The following is a 21556-nucleotide window of genomic DNA, read 5'->3' on the forward strand; positions in this document are numbered from 1 at the left end:
AGCAACACATTCACACCACACTGTTTATCACTGCGCCACATGGAGCCCGAGCGAAACGAAGGGCCGATTACAATATGTCTGCAAGAGTAAACAGATGCTTCAATGGGATGAATTCAATAAAAATGACAGTTTCTACTGGTGCACTGCTCTCAACAGATCGATTGTCTGCAGATAATAGAAAGTCAAATTGGCCCTGCAAATGTTGACAAAGGTCAAAGGACCACTTTAAGTTAAAAACAAGTGAAAGGGAAAGGAAGGAATGAGAATATTTCACTTTTATTGGAGTAATATACACTGACCAGCCATATCATAGTGAAATCAGGTACAGAAGCTGTACCGGTATCAGATAATATGCTTTTACAAAGACAAAATATACGTATATTTTTTGGGATTGACACTTTCAGAAACGTATGACTACAACAATATTTTCATTATTGTGCTTGTAGTGGTTGCAGTGGTGTCGATTGGATATTATTATATTAGTGGTCATAATGGTCAGTGTAAAATAATATGGCCAACTGTGGCTTTTTTGTTTTAATCATATTTTTCACAGCATTCATTTTGACATGTTAAAACAAAAGTGATATGACACAAAGAGCAGAATTGGGCAAATGAAGAAAACTTAACTTTGTAGAGGGGTAAAGGTTTCACCCCTTGACTAACTATGGCATCAATGGAATTGCCCACCCACCACGAATCATAATTGCAAATTTGACCATCTGTTGAAGCCTGCCAACTGACAGATGGACAAACGAACACAAATCCTACACAGCACACCACAAATATTTTGTATTTGCAGTACTGCATATACATTTGGACTTGTTGGAGGTATTTATGACTGCCATAAAAAATGTCCAATAAATCTAGAAAATTGTGCTACTGTAATAAATGAGAATAGCCTAAAACATCAAAAGGTTTTTTTTTTTTTATCAGGTATAAAGTTTTCATTACTTTTCAGTATGCATGAAATCAAATTCTGCATGCATTTTTTACCTGATGATACAAAAGGCCCATATCTTGGCCCATGGAAGTGTTGTAAGGGACTGTTTTTTTTTTTTTTTTGATATTACTGATACGGCTGCAGCATCGGGTTTAGAGTAAACCCATGTGCAGAAAATCCTCTTTTATAATGCTAAACTGTATTTCTAAGTAATTAATCACAAATACTAGCTGTTGTTTTAGTCTTTTGTTTTTTTGCATTTTCTTTCTTTCTTTTTCTTTTTTACATAAATGCTTTCATTGAATAGCTGTTCATGCATAATAACATACAAAACACAATACACTATATGACCAATGGTTATAAATTTTTTACCAGCATTTTGAAAGGTAAGATTTTGCTGGACTCTGCCATGCCTTCATCTGTCCTCCTTAGTGTCAGCTTTCTCACAGATATTAGGACACGTCACGTTCTGATAAATAGTCAATGGAGCGGCGTGCACACGCATCTGAGCAGGCGCGTAAACAGAGGCGTGCATGGCAGGGTTGGATTAAGTGTATCAGGTTGAACAGGTACTGTATTGAAGCAGACACACACATGCATGGTCACACCATTGATTATAGGAGCTGTGATGCAATCAGTCATAAAGCTTTGCGTGCATCCCTCATTAACTTGTACCCGAGGCTTTAATGAAAAACCACTGGAGAGAATCTCCACTGTTTTCATACCTTCTCCTCCCTATCGCCGCATTCATTCCCTGCAATATATGCTTATCGTCCTCTTCGTTCATCTCCCACCCATCCTCCCCCGAATGCCTCAGTGGCTGGCTTGACTTCCGCTGAGACAAAGTAAATATTTCCCATGGCTTATCTGACCGCTGGCAGAGTAAGACAGTGCGAGGATAATTAACAAGTAGCCTCCATTTCTCAAGTCACAGGCCCTGGTGGGGTTTGAGGTCATTTGTACCTTAAATCCCACCAGGGATTCAACAGCTGAAGACCCAAATTGAAAATTCAGTTTATTTCTGGTTTCTTCATTACACCATGTAAAGCCTATTGTATAACATTGAAAATTCATCTTTCTCAACTCATATGATTATTCAGTTTTTATGCACGATACCCTCCCGTTTATCGCTTCTTGGAACTACCACTAACTCCAGTGTCTTGATGTCGGAGCATTAACCGAGAACCAGCCCACTATAGCAATGCGAAAGGCAGCTATGTGTACCACTACACTGTGAATTTTCACATTGGTTGACACTGAAAAACAGTACTAGAATGATGAACACAACATATATGAATTAACTGCAATAAGCAATAATTTGTGTCACTCTGTGATGATTACTAAAATAGTTCTGATAATTAGCAGCCCAATAAAAAAGTTTGGGGGCTGCATGTGTGCAAAATGAAAACAATATATTTGTGTAGGCTGGCCTGTTTCCAGGTACAGTCCCGCCCCTCTGATGATGACAATGTGACGTGTGTGCACCTTCCCCTGTTGTGCAATCATCATGGGGGCTATAAGACTCCCCACAGCCTCATCTGGTTTCTCAGAGGCTCCAGACCGTGTCCACCACTCCACACACTCTGACACATAACATGGTCTGGGACTCTTGATAGAGAGGAGGCCAATGCAAAGACATGGACTTTCGACAAATGAGGCATTAAAAGCTCAACCTACTGGACTGGACAAACAAACACTTGAGGTAAAAATATATTCATGTTTAAATTCATGAAATGACTTTGTTTTGTTTGTTTGGTGATGTAATCCCTCGTGTTTGTATCCCTGACAGCCTTTTTTGAATTATATTATTTCTCTATTAATGATATATTCTTTTTGTGCAACCAAACCAGGGGCTTCCTCCAGATTCCTCTATTTAATAGCAAATCAAACTTGACCCAATGTTCATACATGGCATGCATGTTTCAAAGCTTACTTTTCCAGTATTAAAATGGAATGCATTTTTCTGTGAAACCCAATGAGCAGCCAAGACATCTTCATTTGGCTTTCATTAGCGAGCGATTGCAACAGTTATTTGAACTCATATTGGGTATCCAGTAGAATACTGGAGCCAAATGTTACGTTTATCACATAGAAAGAGAAATTATCCATAAAAGGCAACTAACTTTCCTTTGTGGTTTCTTCCAGTAGACCTTGGAGCACTGAAAGAATTGTTCCATAATGGCAGTCCCAAATGACAGCTCCATTTTTAACTCCACCTTCTCTCCTTATACGACCAACAACCTCGAGAACACTTCTGCTTGCACAGACTGGCCTCCGGTGCCTATGACCACCATCATCCCCTCTATCTACAGCGTTATCTGCGTTCTGGGCATCATTGCCAACACACTGGCTATGTGTGTGTTGGCCCACACTAACGCCTCAAGGAGAACTGTCGCCAATACGTTCATGCTGAACCTTTGTGTGTCGGACCTTCTGTTCCTGCTTTCTCTCCCACTGTGGGCTGTTTACTACTCACAAGGCTACAGCTGGCCCTTCGGACGAGTAGCGTGCAAGATCTGCGGAAGTCTCCATAATCTCAATCTGTATGCCTCCATATTCTTCATCACTTGCATGAGCATGGACCGCTACCTTGCTCTGGTTCACCCACTGCGCTCTCAGAGTGTTCGAGACCTGAAACGTGCCAAGCTCATGTGCATCCTTGTGTGGGTTCTGGCATTTGCTTGCACGGCGCCAACTACAGCTCTGAGGGACACTCACTACATCGAGGTGTTTGGCGTGGAAGCTTGTGTGATTATTTATCCGGATCCCACCTGGTATCGGAGCCTCGCCTGGATGAAAGTACTTCTGGGCTTTTTCCTGCCAATGATCATCATCTCTTGTTGCTACTGTGCAATTGGTAGACACTTCTTGGCTGGTTCTGGGCTCGTAATCCTGCGGAAACCATCACACTCTGGCAGTACATTTAAAGCCTCGGGGTCACACGACAGCTGCAGTAAACCAGAGAGACCCCCGACCCCATGTGTGAACCCCAGCCCCAGTAGAGGCAGACCCATGGAGGGAAGAGGGCTGGAAAGGGTCTTATGGACTGTGGCTGCAGTTGTCTTGGCCTTCTTCCTTTGCTGGTTTCCCTTCCATTGTGTGACGTTTATAGACATACTGAAGAGTGATGACTGGTTGGACAGTTGCTGGGCACAGTGGACCATCCAGAACCTCACCCCCCTCACCCTCTGCTTGGGCTTCTCTAATTCTGCCATCAACCCGGTGCTGTACTGCTTTATTGGGAACCATTTCCGAGGTAGACTGGGCACACTTAGTAAGGGTCTGTGTGTGCGTTTGAAGGCTCGTGAGGAGGATCACAGTCAGAAGAGGGGCTCATTCAGCACTAGACTCAGTTCTTTCTCCCGAAAACTCAGTGACTTGAAAGATCTGGCAATTGTTGATGCCTCTGCACATGCTTAGGCGCCTGATCAGGTAACATAACGCTGGGCAATGATTCAATAATAGTGATGAAAAAAATAAAATAAATAAAAACAATGTAACCTGAAGATTGAGACTGCTTTTCCGACACTAATAAGAAAAAATAAGATTAAAATCTTCCAAAACAAAGGAGGAAGAAAGGACATTTTGCTGTTTTTCAAGATGACGCATGAAGTAGCAGAGTTGTTACTGCTCAATAACCTTCAAATAGTATACTTTTCCTACTTCCTACATGTTCCGGGTGAGTGAATTGAGGGTCACCAGACTTCCACAGAGCCCACTGTGGAGGACATTGATGTGTTGATGCAGAGCCCTTTTTCACTATATGACTTCCCTGCACATCTGTGAAAAAAAACAAGAAAGTTGCATATATGAAGAAGAGTATTTAGCGCAGGTTGTTGTGCCTTTAGGCGTCCTCCATGATTGCACTAAAATGGTCCAGATAGAAAACTAAACCACCACCTTTGGAACGTCATATTTGTATATGTTATATTGTGTTTCAGGGTTAAGTAATAGACATTTATCGTATGTGCCATATATGTAGTTCAACAAAAACATTAGCTTCCAAAAAGACAAAACAACAGTTTCAATTGTTTATGCATTTATCTTGTCACACATAAACTACAAATTTACCACATCTGCCTCGCAGTCAAGAGTTTGTGTTCTAAAGTTGACTCAAGCCCTCCAGTGTGGAATCAATGTGATTCCGTGGGTTTTCTCCTGGTACTCAGAATACTTCCTACACCCCACCCCCCCAAAACAAGTACTACATATTTTGACCACTTGTACAATTGAATAGGATTCAGCATGGGGGGTAAAACACAAAACAGTAAAAAAAAAAAAAAAAAAAAGTTATGTTTTACTGTTTAAACAATACAGGTGCGGCACGGTGGTCGACTGGTTAGAGCGTCAGCCTCACAGTTCTGAGAACCGGGGTTCAATCCCCGTCCCCGCCTGTGTGGAGTTTGCATGTTCTCCCCGTGCCAGCGTGGGTTTTCTCCAGACACTCCGGTTTCCTCCCACATCCCAAAAACATGCATGAATTGGAGACTCTAAATTGCCCGTAGGTGTGAATGTGAGTGTGAATGTTTGTTTGTTTGTATGTGCCCTGCGATTGGCTGGCAACCAGTTCAGGGTGTACCCCGCCTCCTGCCCGATGATCGCTGGGATAGGCTCCAGCACGCCCGCGACCCTAGTGAGGAGAAGCGGCTCAGAAAATGGATGGATGGATAATACAGGTAAGATGACCACTTAAACACTGTCTGAGATCCATTAAAACAACTGCATCAAATATTCTACCTTTAAAGAGGTAGGGTTTTTTTTTCACCGTCAGAGAGGAATAATTTATCAATATGTTTACTGGGTTGTTGAAATGCACTTCAACATACTGAGAGCACTCTCTAATAGTATGACTCTCTGTATACCATCTCCGTTATATTTCTATATTCTGATGTCATCTTACAAGCTATTAAATGGTGAGGTTAAAATGTTTGGCTTTGGTTTGCTGTTCCTCACAATCAGATCATACTGTTATGATGAAACATGTTATGTTTTATTTCAGTAGATCCTTTGAAACCTCAAATTATTCATCCTTGACCAAGTTTTGAGTGTCTTCTTTTTAGCTATAAATGACACCAAGAAGTGGCAAAACTATAAAATTTAGTTAAAAGATCAATTGAAAAAAAAAAAAGCATATATTGTGTTTTGACAATTTCCATATCCAAAATAAAGCATATCTTTTCTCATTACAGACATACTGTATCTATTGATCTTCAATGTATAGTTGATTTGGAATTTCTAGATCATGCTTGAAGTTATCAGAATCCTTTAGAATGGTGCACACAAATTATTCACTAATAATAGAAATCTAAATAATTTTTAGAAATCTTTTAATCTATGAAAATGGTAAATATTTGTACAGGGACCCTATAACGTGTCATTTCCAGGCGGAATATACCCATTGAACAAATACAGACCCATTTGAAGTCAGAATTTTGCCAGGGTATGAATCGTTGGACATTCAGTCACCAAGTGCAATTAAAATGTATTGTTTCCCATTTTTAAATGTACTATGCTTCACAAATTTATTAGACCACGAGCCAGTGCAATGTTTATGCTGTTTATGTTGTCCTAAATTAACAATATTTGTAATGACCAGAATCATGTTTTATGTTAATGCTTTATGTAATGTTACTCCACTTGTAGTTTGATTTCAATGATATTTAATACAAGAATAACAATAATTGCATTCTTGAATGACTTTTTCAAATCAAAATAACAAATTAATGTGTGACTTCCCACAGAAGCACAGTGAGCACAAATGTGTGTATTAAAAAAGGGCAATGCAGTTTCAAAGTCATTCCTCTTGAAAACGGTGAAATGTCGAGCGCTCACTACAATCGAAAAAGTGCAAATAAAAGGAGTTCATGATGCTGGATATTCTCTTCATGACAGGTGGTCTAATACATTTAGCTGTGTATTAAAAATATACAGATAATGTATGAAGTTACTTGATTGGTCTAACAGTTAGGAATACCAGTCTACAGTATGCTTAATTCTATACAATGTAACATTTGTATTGTATTCAAGTCTTTAAAACGTTTTGAGTAATTGAAAAGCAATTTCTTTGTCTGAATTTTATAATAAAATGAAAACAAAACAAAAAAATATGTTTAGTCCCTCTTCCTCCTTCGAGTGACCTCGCAATGGATTGCACATATCAAAGGCTGCTTATCATAGTCTCATACAGATGCTCTGATGATCCATTCCCGTTGAAACACTTGTGTTGTGCTAATCAATGGAGCATCTGTCTGCTACTTGCGTCTAGTATAGATCCTCTGCATACCACACTGACCCTGGCCTACCCCTTTGTGAGCTGGGAGCTGATAGAGTGTATGTGTATGTATTTGTTTCCCCTGCTGAAGGCCATAAAAAAACATTTAAAAAAAAAACATACTACTAAAACTGTTTTGTTAATGACAAACAGTTTGACAGGGGTGGAGTAAATAAGGACAACGTACATATTGAGTAAATGTTTCAGGTATCTGTATTTTACATGAGTACTTTATTTATTTTTCTGATGAATTTTACTTTTACGCCCTACATTTGAAAACAGATGTGTGTACTTTCTGCTCCTTACTTTGTCAAAACAGGCTCGGTACTTTTTCAACCTCCGCGAATGATGACACGACGTAAATAGACGGAGCTCATGTCAGCTACGGTTGAGATTTGATTGACTGATTGATTGAGATCTTGGGAACTTATAAGGCGAAACAAACCGACTTGAAAAAACGTGAACCAAGGTGCATAATGAAGATGATACAACAGATTCAGAGAAGCAATATATTCCCCATCAATTCATTCAATTCAATTCGATTTTGATAGCATAAAAGCCGAAGCTAACGTTGGCTAGCTTTTTATTTCATTCTCAGTATACAAGCTCTGTGAAAGTTAATAATAATAAAAAAAGAAACTGTTTTGAGTGTAGGTTTTTATTGTTGTTGTGCCAAGTTACCAAAATGGGTATATTAGGCCTATACAGTATAACTGTATGTACTTAGGTATATTTCAGTTTTTACTTTTTTACTTTTATTAAATTAAAGGAGTTGAATTTGAAGGCTACTTCTTCTGTTTTACCAGTTTAAAAAAAAAAAAAATTAACATATCTGTACTTCTCCTTAAATACAGCGTGTAAGTCATTTTGTCACATCTAATATTTGAAAGTCATTGTTAGGTTGCTGGTATTTGTTTCCTATAACGTCTACTACTGCTCATACAAGAGTGAATTTTTTTTTCCCCCAATGCAGTAAATCTTTCGAATTGACCACTGAGCGGCGCTAACATGCTTCAGATGCATTTGGCAGGCAGACAGGCTGCTTTACCCTCACACTCAGCCCACAAGCCCCATGCTCATGATCTTTACAAGCTGAGGGAAAGAGAGCTGTGACACAGACTGATGACTCGGAGGCTACAGTTGTGAGTGGAGAAACCTTTCAACTAATCCAGACTGAAAAATTCTCCAAAGTCACAACGCTGTCTGTAAGAGCATGTGGTCATCTGTGCAAAGGACACTGTCTAGCAGACACGCGCACAAACATTTTTGCGGGCAGGTGCTCAAGCCGAAAAAAGGGGACTCATTGAAAAAAATATTTATACAATTAAAGTTCCAGTGCCATCATTTTTTTTTTAATAATCTTTGATGTCCTTTTATCGTGTTTCCAGGATAATTTGTGTTGGAAATGCCCAGGATGTCCCTTTTCACGCTACAGTGGACCACCGCTATTCACAGGGTAAAGGGACTGTGCCGGACTGCGAATAGTGAGGGCTGTAGGACAGGACGGCCACGATTTAGCCCCGAAATTTGAAATGTGCACTCGTCAGACCACAGCACACTTCCCACTTTGCGTCAGTCCATCTCAGATGAACTCCAGCCCAGAGAAGCCGGCGGCATTTCTGGGTGTTGCTGATACATGTCTTTTGCTTTGCATGGTAGAGTTTTAACTTGCATTTGTAGATGTAGCGACAAACTATCTTAACTGACTGTGTTTCTGAAGTGTTACTGAGTCCACGTGGCAATATCCTTTAGACCAGGGGTGTCAAACTCATTTTAGTTCACGGGCCACATTTACCCCAATTAGATCTCAAGGGGGCCGGACTACAATATTTGTGGCTTAAGAACCCATGAATAACAGCTATTCAAACAGCCTTTTGGGGATGCTCCTTTTATACCCAATCTGACACTCACCTGTTTTCAATTAACCTGTTCACCTGTGGAATGTTACAGGCAGGTGTTTTTTGAGCATTCCTCAACTTTCCCAGTCTTTTGTTGGCCCTGTGCCAGCTTTTTGGGAATATGTTCCAGGCATCCAATTCAAAATGAGATAAAATTTGGAGAAAAAGAACAAGAACATTCATCCGTTTGAACATTAAATATCTTGTCTTTGTAATGTATTCAATTGAATGTAGGTGGTAAAGGATTTGGAAATCATTCTATTATGTTTTTATGTGCGTTTTACACACGTCCCAACTTCATTGGAATTGGGGTTTGTACAAAATTTTAACAAAGGAGGTGAAGGGAGGCTCCATTGGATATAAATAGTCAACACAAAACTGTTCGAATGGCAGGTTTTTGGAAGGAGGAGGAGGGGGGTCAGTGGGAAAGGTGGGAGCATACAGTATGTACAATTCTCCCAAGGACTCAAATGAATGCCTGTCTGATTTCAAAACACGTTGGGGAAAACTGATGACAGTTATTTGTTGTTGCATTGATAAATGACGGCTCAGTGACAGTGTGAATGTGAGTGCGAATGGTTGTCAGTGTCTATATGTGCCCTGCGACCAGTTCAGGGTGTAGTCTGCCTTTCGCCCAATTTCAGCTGGGATAGGCTCTGGCGCCCCGCGACCCTAACCAGGATTAGCGGTGTTCAAAATGGATGGCTGGCTGGTTGCATGGATGGATGGATGGATAAATGTTGGGAAAAATATGGCTGTGGCAAAATGGGCCCTTTATTGCTCCAGGGCAAAAGGGCAGGTGCTTGAACACCACCGCGTTTCTACAAGTGCACATGGCTGCCTGTAGGCAAACATGGCCTCCCAAGCCTCTACGATATTCCTCTTAGTGTGACACACCAGATGCTATTGCACCCGCTTAACAAAGTGTGCATACGACATTCAATATTTTAATCAGCAGGTCCTGTTTACAACAACATTTGACACAACAGCAACTCTGCTGTAACTGACAGGACAGATTGAAAGTGGAGTTTGGAGCAGCTCTGCAGTATGTCGAGACACACATCGCTTCATTAGCTATTCCTCGCTGTTCTGTGGTTGAGGTGTATGCGTCCTTGACACATGATCAATAGAAGATCCTCGTGAATGACAAATAAGAAAATGCAAGCTGAAGTGTCGGTGACTCTTGGATGGCACATTTTTTGTTACCTGCCTGCAAATTTGTAGAAACATAGTAATGAAGTGCCTTTCCAATCAAACATCAAAACTGTACAATATAATAATGACTTGGTGCTCATTGTGCTGTGGCTGTTGATGACACTTTGCCATTGACATTTCTGAAACTGTTTTTGTGTTGTGCTGTTTGACCGAATTTTTCATGATGATGAGCAACAATATTATTAGTTTATTCTACAGAAATAAGAACCTTTTCTTCAATATGACTTTGTTTCTGCATGTACTATTGTTCAATTATTATTATTATTATTTTTGTTATGGTGATGAGTAACAATATTGTCAGTTATTCTACAAGAAAGATACAAATACAAGAACCATGTCTTCACTATCACTTCATTTCTGCATGTCCTTCATTTGATAGATTCAGTTCAAGTCAGGGTTTCAAGGTTCAAGTACATCACAGCCATGGGCGGGAGGTGCTTGGGGGTGCACAGTCCATCACCGCATCCTCTCTGTCCACACTGATGAGGATTACTTTTTGCTGCACACATTCTTCTGTCGGTCGGTCAATGACTTGAACAGTGATCCCCACGGTGAGCTGTAAGTACCCCCCCCAAAGGAATTTTAAAGACTTCCTTCTTATATTCCCTAAGAAAGGACTCTAAGCAATATGTATATGTCAAGCAGTTCCACATTAACTGTATTTTGTTTGTTCAACACAAAGAATATAAATGAATGGTGGATCAATTTAACATTGCTGTATTAATCTAACATAATAATGTTTAAACAGCTTGACATAAATATGTAAAGTGTTTTTGTATGTCAGTTTTAATGGGTTCTTTTTTTTTTTTTTTTTTTTGCCCTGCAGCACAATTTTATCCGTTAAAGTTTATGAGCTGCATATATTGAAATTGTGAAAACGTGGATATCTTGTAAAATCTGAAACATGTTTATTTAACTTTCAAGGTACATAAAAGAAAAGTTATTTCATGTAAAAACAGCAAGGCCGCTGTTTGATTCAACTGGAAACAATGTTGCTGCTTTTGCATTCACGTTTTATTTTCGCTTCCTAATGTTGTCGAAACAGCCATTTTGGTGGTTAAAGTTGTTTCCTGTCAAAGTTTAAAAAATAAATAAATAAATATTTCCTGAATGATGCATACACACAATTTACATGTGGGCGTGTATGTATGCATTCAGAAAAAGATAATGGCTTCTAAGCAATGAGCCATCCGACTCGAAGTGCGTTGGCTGCCGTCAGCATGCGATAGGAGGAAGAGAAATTCAGAAAGCTTGTGAGTCGGAACTCATGCTCCCAAACAGACATTTGCAGGAGCGAGAACAAATAGAAAAAGAGACGCAGCCTCACTGCCATCCATTCTGGGCCATACAATCCACTGACCAAAAGTCTTGAATGTGAGAAAGAGAACAAGGGAGAGTGTATTGAGAATAGGTAAAAACTACAGAAAAAGCTGTTGTGGTATTTAAACCCGCCTCTCGAAAGGTGAGATGGAAAAGCTGTCTGTCTACCATGGACCCATTGGTAAGAAGGAAGGGGAGCGGCGACTGTTGGTGGATGGACGGGATGGATGCTACTTGGTTCGAAACAGCGATTCTGTACCCGACGTCTACTGCCTCTGTGTGCTGTGAGTAAATGAGCAACTTTTCCTTCTCTTCAGTGGGCATCCAGAATATTTGTGGGCCTAACTGTATACTTGCAGTTTCTTGTCTTTTATGCCACACAAAATGTGTTATAATTTACCAGGAAGCGTGATGTAAAATAATCATTTACTGAAAAAAATCATGCTCACTAATGCATAAATAAATTGACAACAATATTTGTAAATGTATGACAAGGAAAATGAAGAATTTGAGTGAAATATCCTCCTCTCATGAGTTCTCATTTGTTCTCTGACACACACACAAACATACTGTACATACATACATACATACATAAATACATTCTTACATCCAGTGGGAATCTTCTGAATCGCAAGAATGAACAAACAGGGTCAGCTGAAATTACTACCACACAAAGAATTATATTTTTTTTTCATATTTTTCTTGAAAATAAACATTCACAGGACAGGGAGGAAAAAGTGAAGCATTGGATTTAATGACTGGTTGACACTACTTTGGCAGCATCAACCTCAGCCAAACATGGCAAACATATTTGGTCAAATCTTTTACTGACAAACTGTGTGTGTGTGTGTGTGTGTCTTTGTGTGTGTGCAGGTGCAAAGGAATTGTCTATACATACAGGTTTCACAAGCATGATGGAGGATCATGGGCTGCAGAGGTATGACTTCTACACCACAATCAATTGATGGTCATTAGTTGGGGGTTGAAATATACAATTTTAGTGATGCCAGAATCTTCATTTTTGAGCACCGAAGGACAATTTGGACACATGCGTCTGTTTTGGGGGGAACAGTTTGGTGAAGGTTTCTTTCTGTTCCAGCATGCCAGGCAGTGCACAAAGCAAGGTCCATAAATACTGTACATGGTTGTTTGTGGATGAATATGACAGCTTTGAGCTCAACCCCATCAAAGACTGTTGGGATAAATACAATAGTAATCGTAAACCATTATAGTGTACGGTAAAACCTCAAAATAGGAATACCCCGAGGTGTTAAATTCGGCATCCAAACAAAATTTTCTGGAAAAATATGCCCAGTTCTCAGTGAACATCCAGGTTCCACTCCCCAAGCGTGTTTGCATTTTCTTTGGCTTTTTGCGTGCCACAGAAGTGTAACAATGATGGCAATGACAGAAATATGATGCTGACCATAGAACCATGAAAATAACCTATTGTCACCTACTGAATTTTCAGTACTATATAACTAACAGGTTGACTATAATGATGATAAAATAACAGAAGAGTGAGCTGTGGGTTTCGTCTTTATGTTTAGAGCCCGAGGAAGTATACGGTTTATTATTTGAATGTTTTACTATTAACAGTAGCTTAATTTTCTTACACTTGTATGGTAGGTAAATATCTTACAAAGCGTGATGCGTTACATTTTATAGTCTGATAGGCACCTCACTTTCGTCCTCTATGGTGTCGTGTGTCTGGCAAATGCCACAAAAGGGTAAATAATTTATTGCATTTCCATTTTAATCGTAGCAAGTGTAAACTTATTTTGACACATCTGTCATTGTTAAAATGTTTCTTAAAAATAACGGTCAATACAGGTTTATGATTGAAAAAAAAAATCAGAGGTCAAACAGCGTCTTGGAACAAATTGTCTTCAGATGTGTAGTTTCCTTTGTTCTGTATAGGTTCTGTTTATCAAGTTGATATTTCTGAGGAGAGGAGGCACTGTAAAATTGGTTCATTCCTTTGCCTTTATGGAATAGATTTAAATGTCAGACATTGTTGCTCTTCAGATGTGGACTCTAGGATTGCACCTGACAGAATGTGTGATGAGGTCTATGATTGAGGCTGCAGACAGCGTTCTGTGAACATATAGTGACATCTCAATATTGTCTTTGCTTATACGCATATACGTCGTCGTCACGTAAGAACCCCCTTGCCATCATGTTGTACACTGACACTATCAATCAAACAACATTGACGAGGACAAACACAGATTGTGCTACAAGCTCAATAATAATTCACATGATTCATAACCAATATCACTTCAATTAAATATTGTATGGTAATTCTTGCTGCCAGAGAAAGAGAAGAATTGGAAGATTTGAAGACAGGAATCTATGCGTTTGGTTGAATGATTGTAAAATGCATGGAAGTTTTTTGGGTTTTTTTTCTCAGTGTGACTGATTGTAAAGAATAGAATGCAATAACAGCGGACGAGAATCTCTCATTTGAAGAAGACACACTATTTTTAAAACTTCAATTTAGCTTCTGCAAGTGGGCTTCAATTTTGCCAGGTGAAGAGGATGACTTCCAAACATTTTTGCTTCTTTTGAAGCCACATATGTTTGTGCTGTTACTGTTTTAATTGGCCACAATGGAAGCTCCCGAGATAATGGCACACATTTCAAACATGCACGCGTGATCAACATGAATAATTGTTTTTGTTGTTGTTGACAAACATCATGTGAAAATGCACAAGGGGAATGAAGTACTCTCAGTCTGCATTTTCCTAATTTAGCTTGAAATACCCCAGTGTTTTATTTTCCCATCTGCTATCATCAATTATTCTCTATTCTATTAATTTTCTGTCTTTAATGAGAGTTCTGCCAAATTGATTGTGCCATATATGAAACAGATTTTCAAAAAATAGATTTTTTTCATTGTTATTGCGAAAGCCTATTTGTATCCTGGTCAGTCTTTGATGTCTTTTGTTAAGTGCAGCTGGCGCATTACAAACTAACCATGTCTCATCCTCCTCTTTCCCCCATGGGGTTTGATGTCGAGATGAAATCTATGAATTCTGCTCCGCCTCCTGCTTTACTTTCTCTCTCTCTTTTTCAACACCTTAGGCCAGTCCTGGTGTGCCGAAACGCTATTTCCGTAAAATCAAGAACTTGATAGCAGCTTTCCAGCAGCCCGGACAAGGAATTGCCATGCCTCTGCTTTACCCTGTCACTGGCCAGAGACAGTCGCAAACACCCACAGAGGCATAGACACCCAATAATAGCCTGTCACCAACACACAGCAGCTCGAGTACTCTCCTCCAGCAGTCGTGTGCTGCACAGGGACAGTAAAATTAAAAAGACAAAACCAAAATGTAAAATATATTTTAAATATTCATCTTGAGCATAACTTCTGTATTTTGCTACTTTCACATCATCTCCAAACAGATCCCCATTCAGCCCTGCCAAAAAGAAAATCACTTTAACTCAACATACAATTAATTAATGTTGTTTAATGCTATATTGAGTATGTACAAATAGATTAAACTGAACCTTCTTGCATTCACACATAATGGAAGCAACTAAAATATCTAGCTAGAAGATACCAAGTTACCCAATAAAAACGCATTTAAACTCAAAATTTGGCCAGGGTATGAATATTTGTGGGCCTAACTGTATACTTGCAGTCTGTTCTCCTTTATGCCACACAAAATGTGTCATAATTTACCAGGATGTGTGGTGTAAAATATTCCTCTACTGAAAAATTCATATCCATTACTGCATAAATAAATTGACAAAAAATGTATTTTTCATGACAAGGAAAATAAAGGATTTGGGTGAAATATACTCCTCTAATGAGTTCTCATTTGTTCTCTGAAACACACACACACACACACACACACACACACACACACACACATGCACGTGCACACGCACTTTTTTGACACATACTATGGAACAAAATTCAATTTGACGTTGAAGTGCTGATCTCCACGGAGAGAGTGCTGACTGCCTGGGTAGGATGGGGTTGCTGTGTGGTACTGTCATTTTTCTGATTGACACTACTACTAAATTCTGAAAAAAATAAGTGTGAGCATGAGACAGAACGAGGGAGAGTGTGAGAATCCATTCAGCTGGGACAGTGGTCTCCTAGCAACCGGACTTTCCATCTTTTCAGCACCGAGACGAGGGTGGACAGTATCTAACGAAGCATATGCTTTCGGAATGGAATGGAAGGCGCATCGCAGAGAGCTCGTCGGGAACGTATATCACCGGCTCGCACTCACGACATATGCAGCGTGGGGCTCTGTCATCGGCACCCCACGAGAAACAATTAATGGTGGGCAGATGGTGGTGTGACGCAGGGAGGGGAGGCAGATGGAAGAGGAGGTAGATTAGTAAAAGCTCGCTTAAAAAAATCTTTGCATAAAGTTTTTTTGGGTGGGGGGGAGAAGCTTGGAAGTGGCTCACATGTAGCCTGATTGGCATTTCCTAATGAGACGAGACAAGCTGGAGAGAACGCTGTAGCCAACTCTGAGGTCCTGCCCCTTCTGCACTCGCCACCCACTCACTGAGCCTCAGCTGTCACATTTCTTCCTCCCGGCCACAGCGCCTTTCTCGTTCCTCCTCTTCCCACGTCTTCTTTGCTTGTGACAGATGCAGGTTTCTCATGCAAGGCTCAGTTTGAACCGTAATGATGGGCGATAATGACAGCACAGATTTGAGAGCGACAATCTCCCAGAGACGAGAACAAAGAGCGCACAGCAAATGTTGTGCAAGGGAGGCGAGTGAGGACACAGGGAGAGCCGGATACATTTTGTGGAGCCAAATAAGACAGAATGCCATCCCAGGGAGCACTCAGATTATTCACACATAATACCTTTAATCAGCATTGGAACCCCATAAAGTTATTTTTTTTTTCCAGCGAGAATATTTACTATAGCCATGTATAATTCTTTGCAAAAATGTAACTGCTCTTTCTATTGATTAACAATACTGACACTTACTTATGAACAACAGAACTTCCAGGTGAGCACTTTTTTTTCTCAGTGTGAAAGCACCGGCTATGTACATTCTTGATTGGAGTATACACGCTCATACAAACTACTGTTGGAGCACAGCAGAGGCAGCAACCCAGAAGAGGTTTGCTCAACAAGGCCTCTCTTACACATTAAATAAATGGGAGTATATCCAGAGTAATTGGCAACTAGAGAGCTCTTGATTTGAGTCATGAAGGAGATAATTCACTGGAAACCGTAGAAGTCTTCAGTTTGGGTGAATTAGAACAAAATCCAAAGTTAAGAAGAGTGTTTTGGACAACAGAAGAGTCATTTAACTCCCAGGCTAGCAGGGATACAAAAAGCAAAGCCACAACCAAACCACACTTGCTTGTTGCCACTGTTAGAAACCAGACAATAATAATAAAATACCATCATTCTGTCACAGTTAAAGGCATTTTGGAAATCTTTCCCCCTAATCTCTTGTTCTTTTTTGATGACTCGTCTTTTTTTCTTCTTCTTTGATACCATGTAGAAAGGGTAGAACAAATCGGAGTCGAGTAGAAACAGGCAGTCTTTGGTGGGGTGGGGTGGGAGAGCTGCTTGAGTGTTACCTGCCTCCCACCTCGCTTAGAGTCATGAAGTGGATGTTGTAGGCGCAGTCGGACAGCTCTGGGTGCTGCTCTATAGGCAGGGAGTAGTAGCCATCGTAACCCTGCACACGTCCAGCAGACAGCAGCTGCTGCTTCTCCACGTCGCTCCACGGTCGGCTCCCCGCATCACCTAACTCCACCCTCTTCTTCTCGTGGATCCACGCCACCTCCACTGCTCTCCTCCTGGCCTCCTCCCTCACCCTCTCCCTCTCCTCCTCCTCACTGCCGCCATAACGGATGCACAAGCACAGCGCCCCCTGCTGCAGAGTGATGTCTGCAAACCGACGAGTCCTGCCATTGACCATGGCACTCATTTGCGATACGCTCACGTTGACTCCACTCTCTAGGACACGCCCACCAACCCCTAACCCCAAAGCCAGGTCTTCCTCAATAGGCCGGGACTGGAGGAAGTGGTGGGTGTCACAGCCGTGCACGGTGAAGCTCAGCCCGCTCAAGTGGATGGCGCCGTTCAAAATGGCAGCCACTCGCCGACTGTCTTCACTGGCCACGCCGATGACTTCGGCGCTTACGCGGTTGTGGGAAATGGCAAAGCGGATGCTGGGTCCGAGAAGAAAGGGCCTTGAACCGAAGGGAGGAGGCCGTGTTGGTCGGTGGCAGGTTGAGCCTACGGGTGTCGAGACGAGAGGTAAACGCTCCAAAGAGATGAAACGCCTCAGCTGCCTGCGGAGCTCACACTGGATTCCCAAAACCACCTGAACAAAAATAGCAGAATTGTTATTAAAGTGGACACCCGCATACTCACGGCTCGGCACCTGCAGATTCACCTATTCGCATATTCTTTTAAAACAAAAATAATGTGTGTGTGTATATATATATATATATTGTATGTTTGCTCACTGAGTCACAATTTCAGGGAGTTCCTAAAAAAGTCAAGTCAGGAGAGCTTTTGTTTAATATCTAGAGTGGGTAGGGGTAAATACTGAACTGTCTAACTAGTAATGAGGAATTGTTTTGTTTTTCAATCCTAACATAGAAAAGAAAGTGTCAATTCAGCAAATAACATATAGCAATTCACCTTGCTTGAGTCCCAGTCTTGCGTCTTGGTTTGGGTCTTCATCAGTTCATATGTTTGTTCCATATGGCTGATCTCAGGCTTCGGGAAACCCGGAACAACGTTATGAAGCTGGAAGCCAAATAACTGTAGCCAGCTGCCAATGTCTGGAGAGAAATACAGTAATGAACAATACAAATGAAACAAACAGGACAAACAAAGGTGTCTGTGTTTTCCAGACCCCGACAAAACAATTTTGTTTTTGTTTTTTAAAATTAAAAAGTAACACTGATAAGCGGAAAAGAAAATGGATGGATGGATGGATGGATATATAAAATTGACTCACAAGGTTAAAAAAATACACAAACATATAAAAATTAGCAGGGATGCATGAAGAATAATCAATTTGCATCTTCGGGCGCATTGCTTACTACTCTGGCATGGTGCTGGAAATCCAGCGTAAGATTTATTTATTTTTTTGATGAGACTAAATGGTGCGACAAAAATAAAAAACAAAGAAAAAAGAGGGCGCGTACAGGTGCCCAGTCATTTCGGTGAGAAAAAAACATTTCTGCGACTTGAAAGCAGACACACAATGGTTTTCATTGTGGTCCCTAAACCAATCAGAGATAGTGAAGAGCAGGGACCCTCCATCTGATTGGCCGTGAGCGTGTCGATGTGCGTGTGTGCGTGCGCACGCGCATGCGTTAGAAAGGCGGCCGCTAGCGTACACGAAGCTAAGTTCTCTGACGGCGAGCGTGCAGCTGCAGTTACAGAAAATTGACCAGCAGAAATGGAATTAGTTTCAAATGTGGGAACATTTTGGATTGAAGCCAGATGAACGCGCTAACACCAACGAGCTTGTATGTCGAATTTGTATGAAGTCGCGACAAAGACAACACAACTTAAAACCTCAAAGATGACAAACAAATTTAATTCTTAAATAAACAATAATATTGCAGGAGATCATGACTGTCCAAATTAATGTTCCATTTTCATGAAAGACAGACAAACCGACCGACATCCTACAGTCGCTCTGATACTCTACTATTCCATTTCCTTCTCTTGTTCAAGCTTCTGTTTCACCCCTCAAGGGAGCAGTGTGTTCTTGACAGACAAAAGGGAACAATGCATAACAGCTTGTGTTAAAAAAACAAAACAAAACAAAAAAACAAGATGATCAGAAGCTGTCCTGTTTCCTGCTGGCGTGTTCTTCAGTGTATTGCATTTCCTCTGTCTGACATATTGCTTCACCTGTGTCATCTCATTCTCACTGGCAGATGTTTTTTATGTGTGTGTGTTTGTATGTGGGCGCACGTGTATGTGTACATGTCTATGTGTGGTTGAGAGACACAGAGTGGGCGAGCGAGTGCAATATCTCCCCGTATTTGTGCTATAGTTGTCATATGGCACTTCTCAGGTAGTACAGTGCAGTTGTGTTCACCACAGTACGGTTCGGATCAGTAAATTCTGAATCTGCTCATGTTTTCCTTGGCAGGGTAGGTAGGCGGGATGGCAATGTAAAAGCATTGTAGCACTGGCGAGTCGCACAAGGGAAATGGAGGTTATTTAGCCTTGCAGAAGAAGCTTGATTGAGCAATTAGCAGGAAGAACGCACTAGCAACTTACGCAGCTGATAAAGCACTTGGCCACTATTAGCAATACAGCGAACATGACTGCAAGGTCATTGTTTATCATGCAACACACAGTCAGGGTTTCATAAAATAAAAATTCCCATATAACAACTAGCGTGACATATCACTAATCCATACACTCATAATAATGCGTGCAGTAACAAAGGCAAGCAAAGTTTAGCTTTACCATTTAGCTTGATTAACAGCAACTATTTAGAAAGAGTGCTGGAAAGCATCCTGGGAAGTAAGAGAGATTCTGACGTTGCTACAATATGTTAAAAAAAAATGCTAACACAACATGTGCAGTGCAGTGTGTGTATCTGTAAACCAATCAATCTTGTACTCCATCGTATTTTTGATTTACTAATTGGTGTGCAGGTGTGAAGCTCACCTGTTGTAAACTGCGTCACCTCCTCCACTTTGCCCACAGGGCAGTTGTTTTTGAAGGCGTACAAGTTAAAAGGTCTTGGCTCTTTGCTCAACTCCGCCCATAGTTCATGGTTGGGTGAAGTCCAGCGACCAGCTAGAGTGTCGTAATCCCGCCTTCCCAGGTGGACCAGCCGTGTGAGAGGATCATACAAGCCTCCGTGGAATCCAATGATGAGCTGAAAGTCAGGGTTGGTGTCCTGATAGACTTCTCCATAGGGGGTGTAGAGGATTTCCTTGACCAGTCGGCCCTTGCTTGAGAAAACAGCCCTTGGGGTCCCCACACTGTCGCATGCGACATAGTACTCTTCCCCGCTGCTCAACTCCATGGCTATGAGGTGTCCTTGTAGGTCGTAGTACAGCGATGTGATCAAGCTGCTGCTGTGGTTGTACAAGTGGCTGACCCTGGTAGGGTATGAAAGATCAGCATAAAAGAACTGCAGTTGCTCGCCTTGGCTCGTCTTCGTGGCCACCCGACGACCCAGCCCGTCGTATCGGTACCACACGGTGTGCTCAGTTGCTCGGTTGAAGACCCGCATCAGGAGCCCATTGGAGTTGTAGTCAAAAAAGTCATTGGCTCGCTGACGGAGAAAGCCATCTTCATCTACACTGTATTGTATCTCACCGAGGTGCGTTATGCGGTCTCGCTGGTCATAACGTAGCGGAACCAACCTGGAGTCAAGCAGATCAGTAATCAGGCTTTGAATGCATTAAAGCAAGCTAACGATGAGTATGCAACATGCAAAAAGAATCCTACAAATGTGACATTAAGGGCTCTATTTTGATAGACAGCGCATCTGTCGGCGTCGCATTCTGATATTCGTGCAAGCGCAGGGCTCGCTGTGTGTGTTTGCCAATTTGGCAGACGGGTCCACGCCAAGCTGGGCGTTCCGGCCCAGGGAGGGCATATTCTTGGAGATGCTACCGGCGGAGTGACAATTTAGTGGCAGAAAGTCGGTCTAAACTTACGTCTGCTTCGACCGCGTCTAACTGCTGGTCTACCGCGATTTTGGTGAATTTGATCAGGGCACAGGCAGACAGATACTGAGGTTTGCAGACATATTTAAGTGGCCAGCAGTTATCACCATCTCATTCTGTATACCCGCTCACATTGTCTGTTGCCACGCCGACCAAGAGCAGTGACAATGCTCCACTCTAGCACGTATCGCTGTGATTGTGCATCGTCCTTTTCCGCACAGAGATGTCTCCGTTGAGACTTTCGCTATTCC

General features: G+C 41.3%; 3 protein-coding genes across 5 annotated transcripts in view; 2 read left to right on the top strand and 1 right to left on the bottom strand.

Moving 5' to 3' along the window:
* The first annotated feature begins 2469 nt into the window (after positions 1-2469).
* Positions 2470-5015, top strand: agtr2 (angiotensin II receptor, type 2). 2 transcript variants are annotated; one of them, XM_061786700.1, is made up of 2 exons: positions 2470-2642; positions 3089-5015. In XM_061786700.1, exon 2 carries the CDS (start codon positions 3119-3121, stop codon positions 4358-4360), a length of 1242 nt encoding a protein of 413 aa, XP_061642684.1. In that variant the 5' UTR covers positions 2470-2642; positions 3089-3118; the 3' UTR covers positions 4361-5015. The 2 variants fall into 2 exon arrangements, with proteins under 2 accessions (XP_061642684.1, XP_061642683.1); XM_061786699.1 differs by having other exon boundaries at positions 2471-2642; positions 3086-5015.
* Positions 5016-11298: 6283 nt separating this feature from the next.
* sh2d1ab (SH2 domain containing 1A duplicate b) lies at positions 11299-15447 on the top strand. The gene is made up of 3 exons (XM_061786701.1): positions 11299-11928; positions 12518-12581; positions 14732-15447. Exons 1-3 carry the CDS (start codon positions 11792-11794, stop codon positions 14873-14875), a joined length of 345 nt encoding a protein of 114 aa, XP_061642685.1. The 5' UTR covers positions 11299-11791; the 3' UTR covers positions 14876-15447.
* Positions 15448-16467: 1020 nt separating this feature from the next.
* tenm1 (teneurin transmembrane protein 1) overlaps positions 16468-21556 on the bottom strand; it is a 220131-nt gene continuing 215042 nt past the window's right edge. For both annotated transcript variants that reach the window (XM_061786698.1, XM_061786697.1), the window contains 3 exons: positions 20293-20999; positions 18292-18434; positions 16468-17968 (listed from right to left, as the gene is read on the bottom strand). In XM_061786698.1, the coding sequence (XP_061642682.1) occupies positions 17213-17968; positions 18292-18434; positions 20293-20999 (1606 nt within the window). In that variant the 3' untranslated portion in view covers positions 16468-17212. The remainder of the gene's footprint in view (positions 17969-18291; positions 18435-20292; positions 21000-21556) is intronic.

The sequence above is a fragment of the Phyllopteryx taeniolatus genome, chromosome 10 (genome assembly GCF_024500385.1).
Source record: "Phyllopteryx taeniolatus isolate TA_2022b chromosome 10, UOR_Ptae_1.2, whole genome shotgun sequence".
NCBI lineage: Eukaryota > Metazoa > Chordata > Actinopteri > Syngnathiformes > Syngnathidae > Phyllopteryx > Phyllopteryx taeniolatus.

What these genes read in the sequence shown, in the direction of transcription:
- sh2d1ab (XM_061786701.1), top strand. Translation starts at nt 11,792, where the DNA reads ATGGAAAAGCTGTCTGTCTACCATGGACCCATTGGTAAGAAGGAAGGG. An exon ending in GTCTACTGCCTCTGTGTGCT is followed by an intron (nt 11,929 to 12,517) that starts GTGAGTAAATGA and finishes GTGTGTGTGCAG; the next exon opens with GTGCAAAGGAATTGTCTATA. An exon ending in GAGGATCATGGGCTGCAGAG is followed by an intron (nt 12,582 to 14,731) that starts GTATGACTTCTA and finishes TCAACACCTTAG; the next exon opens with GCCAGTCCTGGTGTGCCGAA.
- agtr2 (XM_061786700.1), top strand. Translation starts at nt 3,119, where the DNA reads ATGGCAGTCCCAAATGACAGCTCCATTTTTAACTCCACCTTCTCTCCT.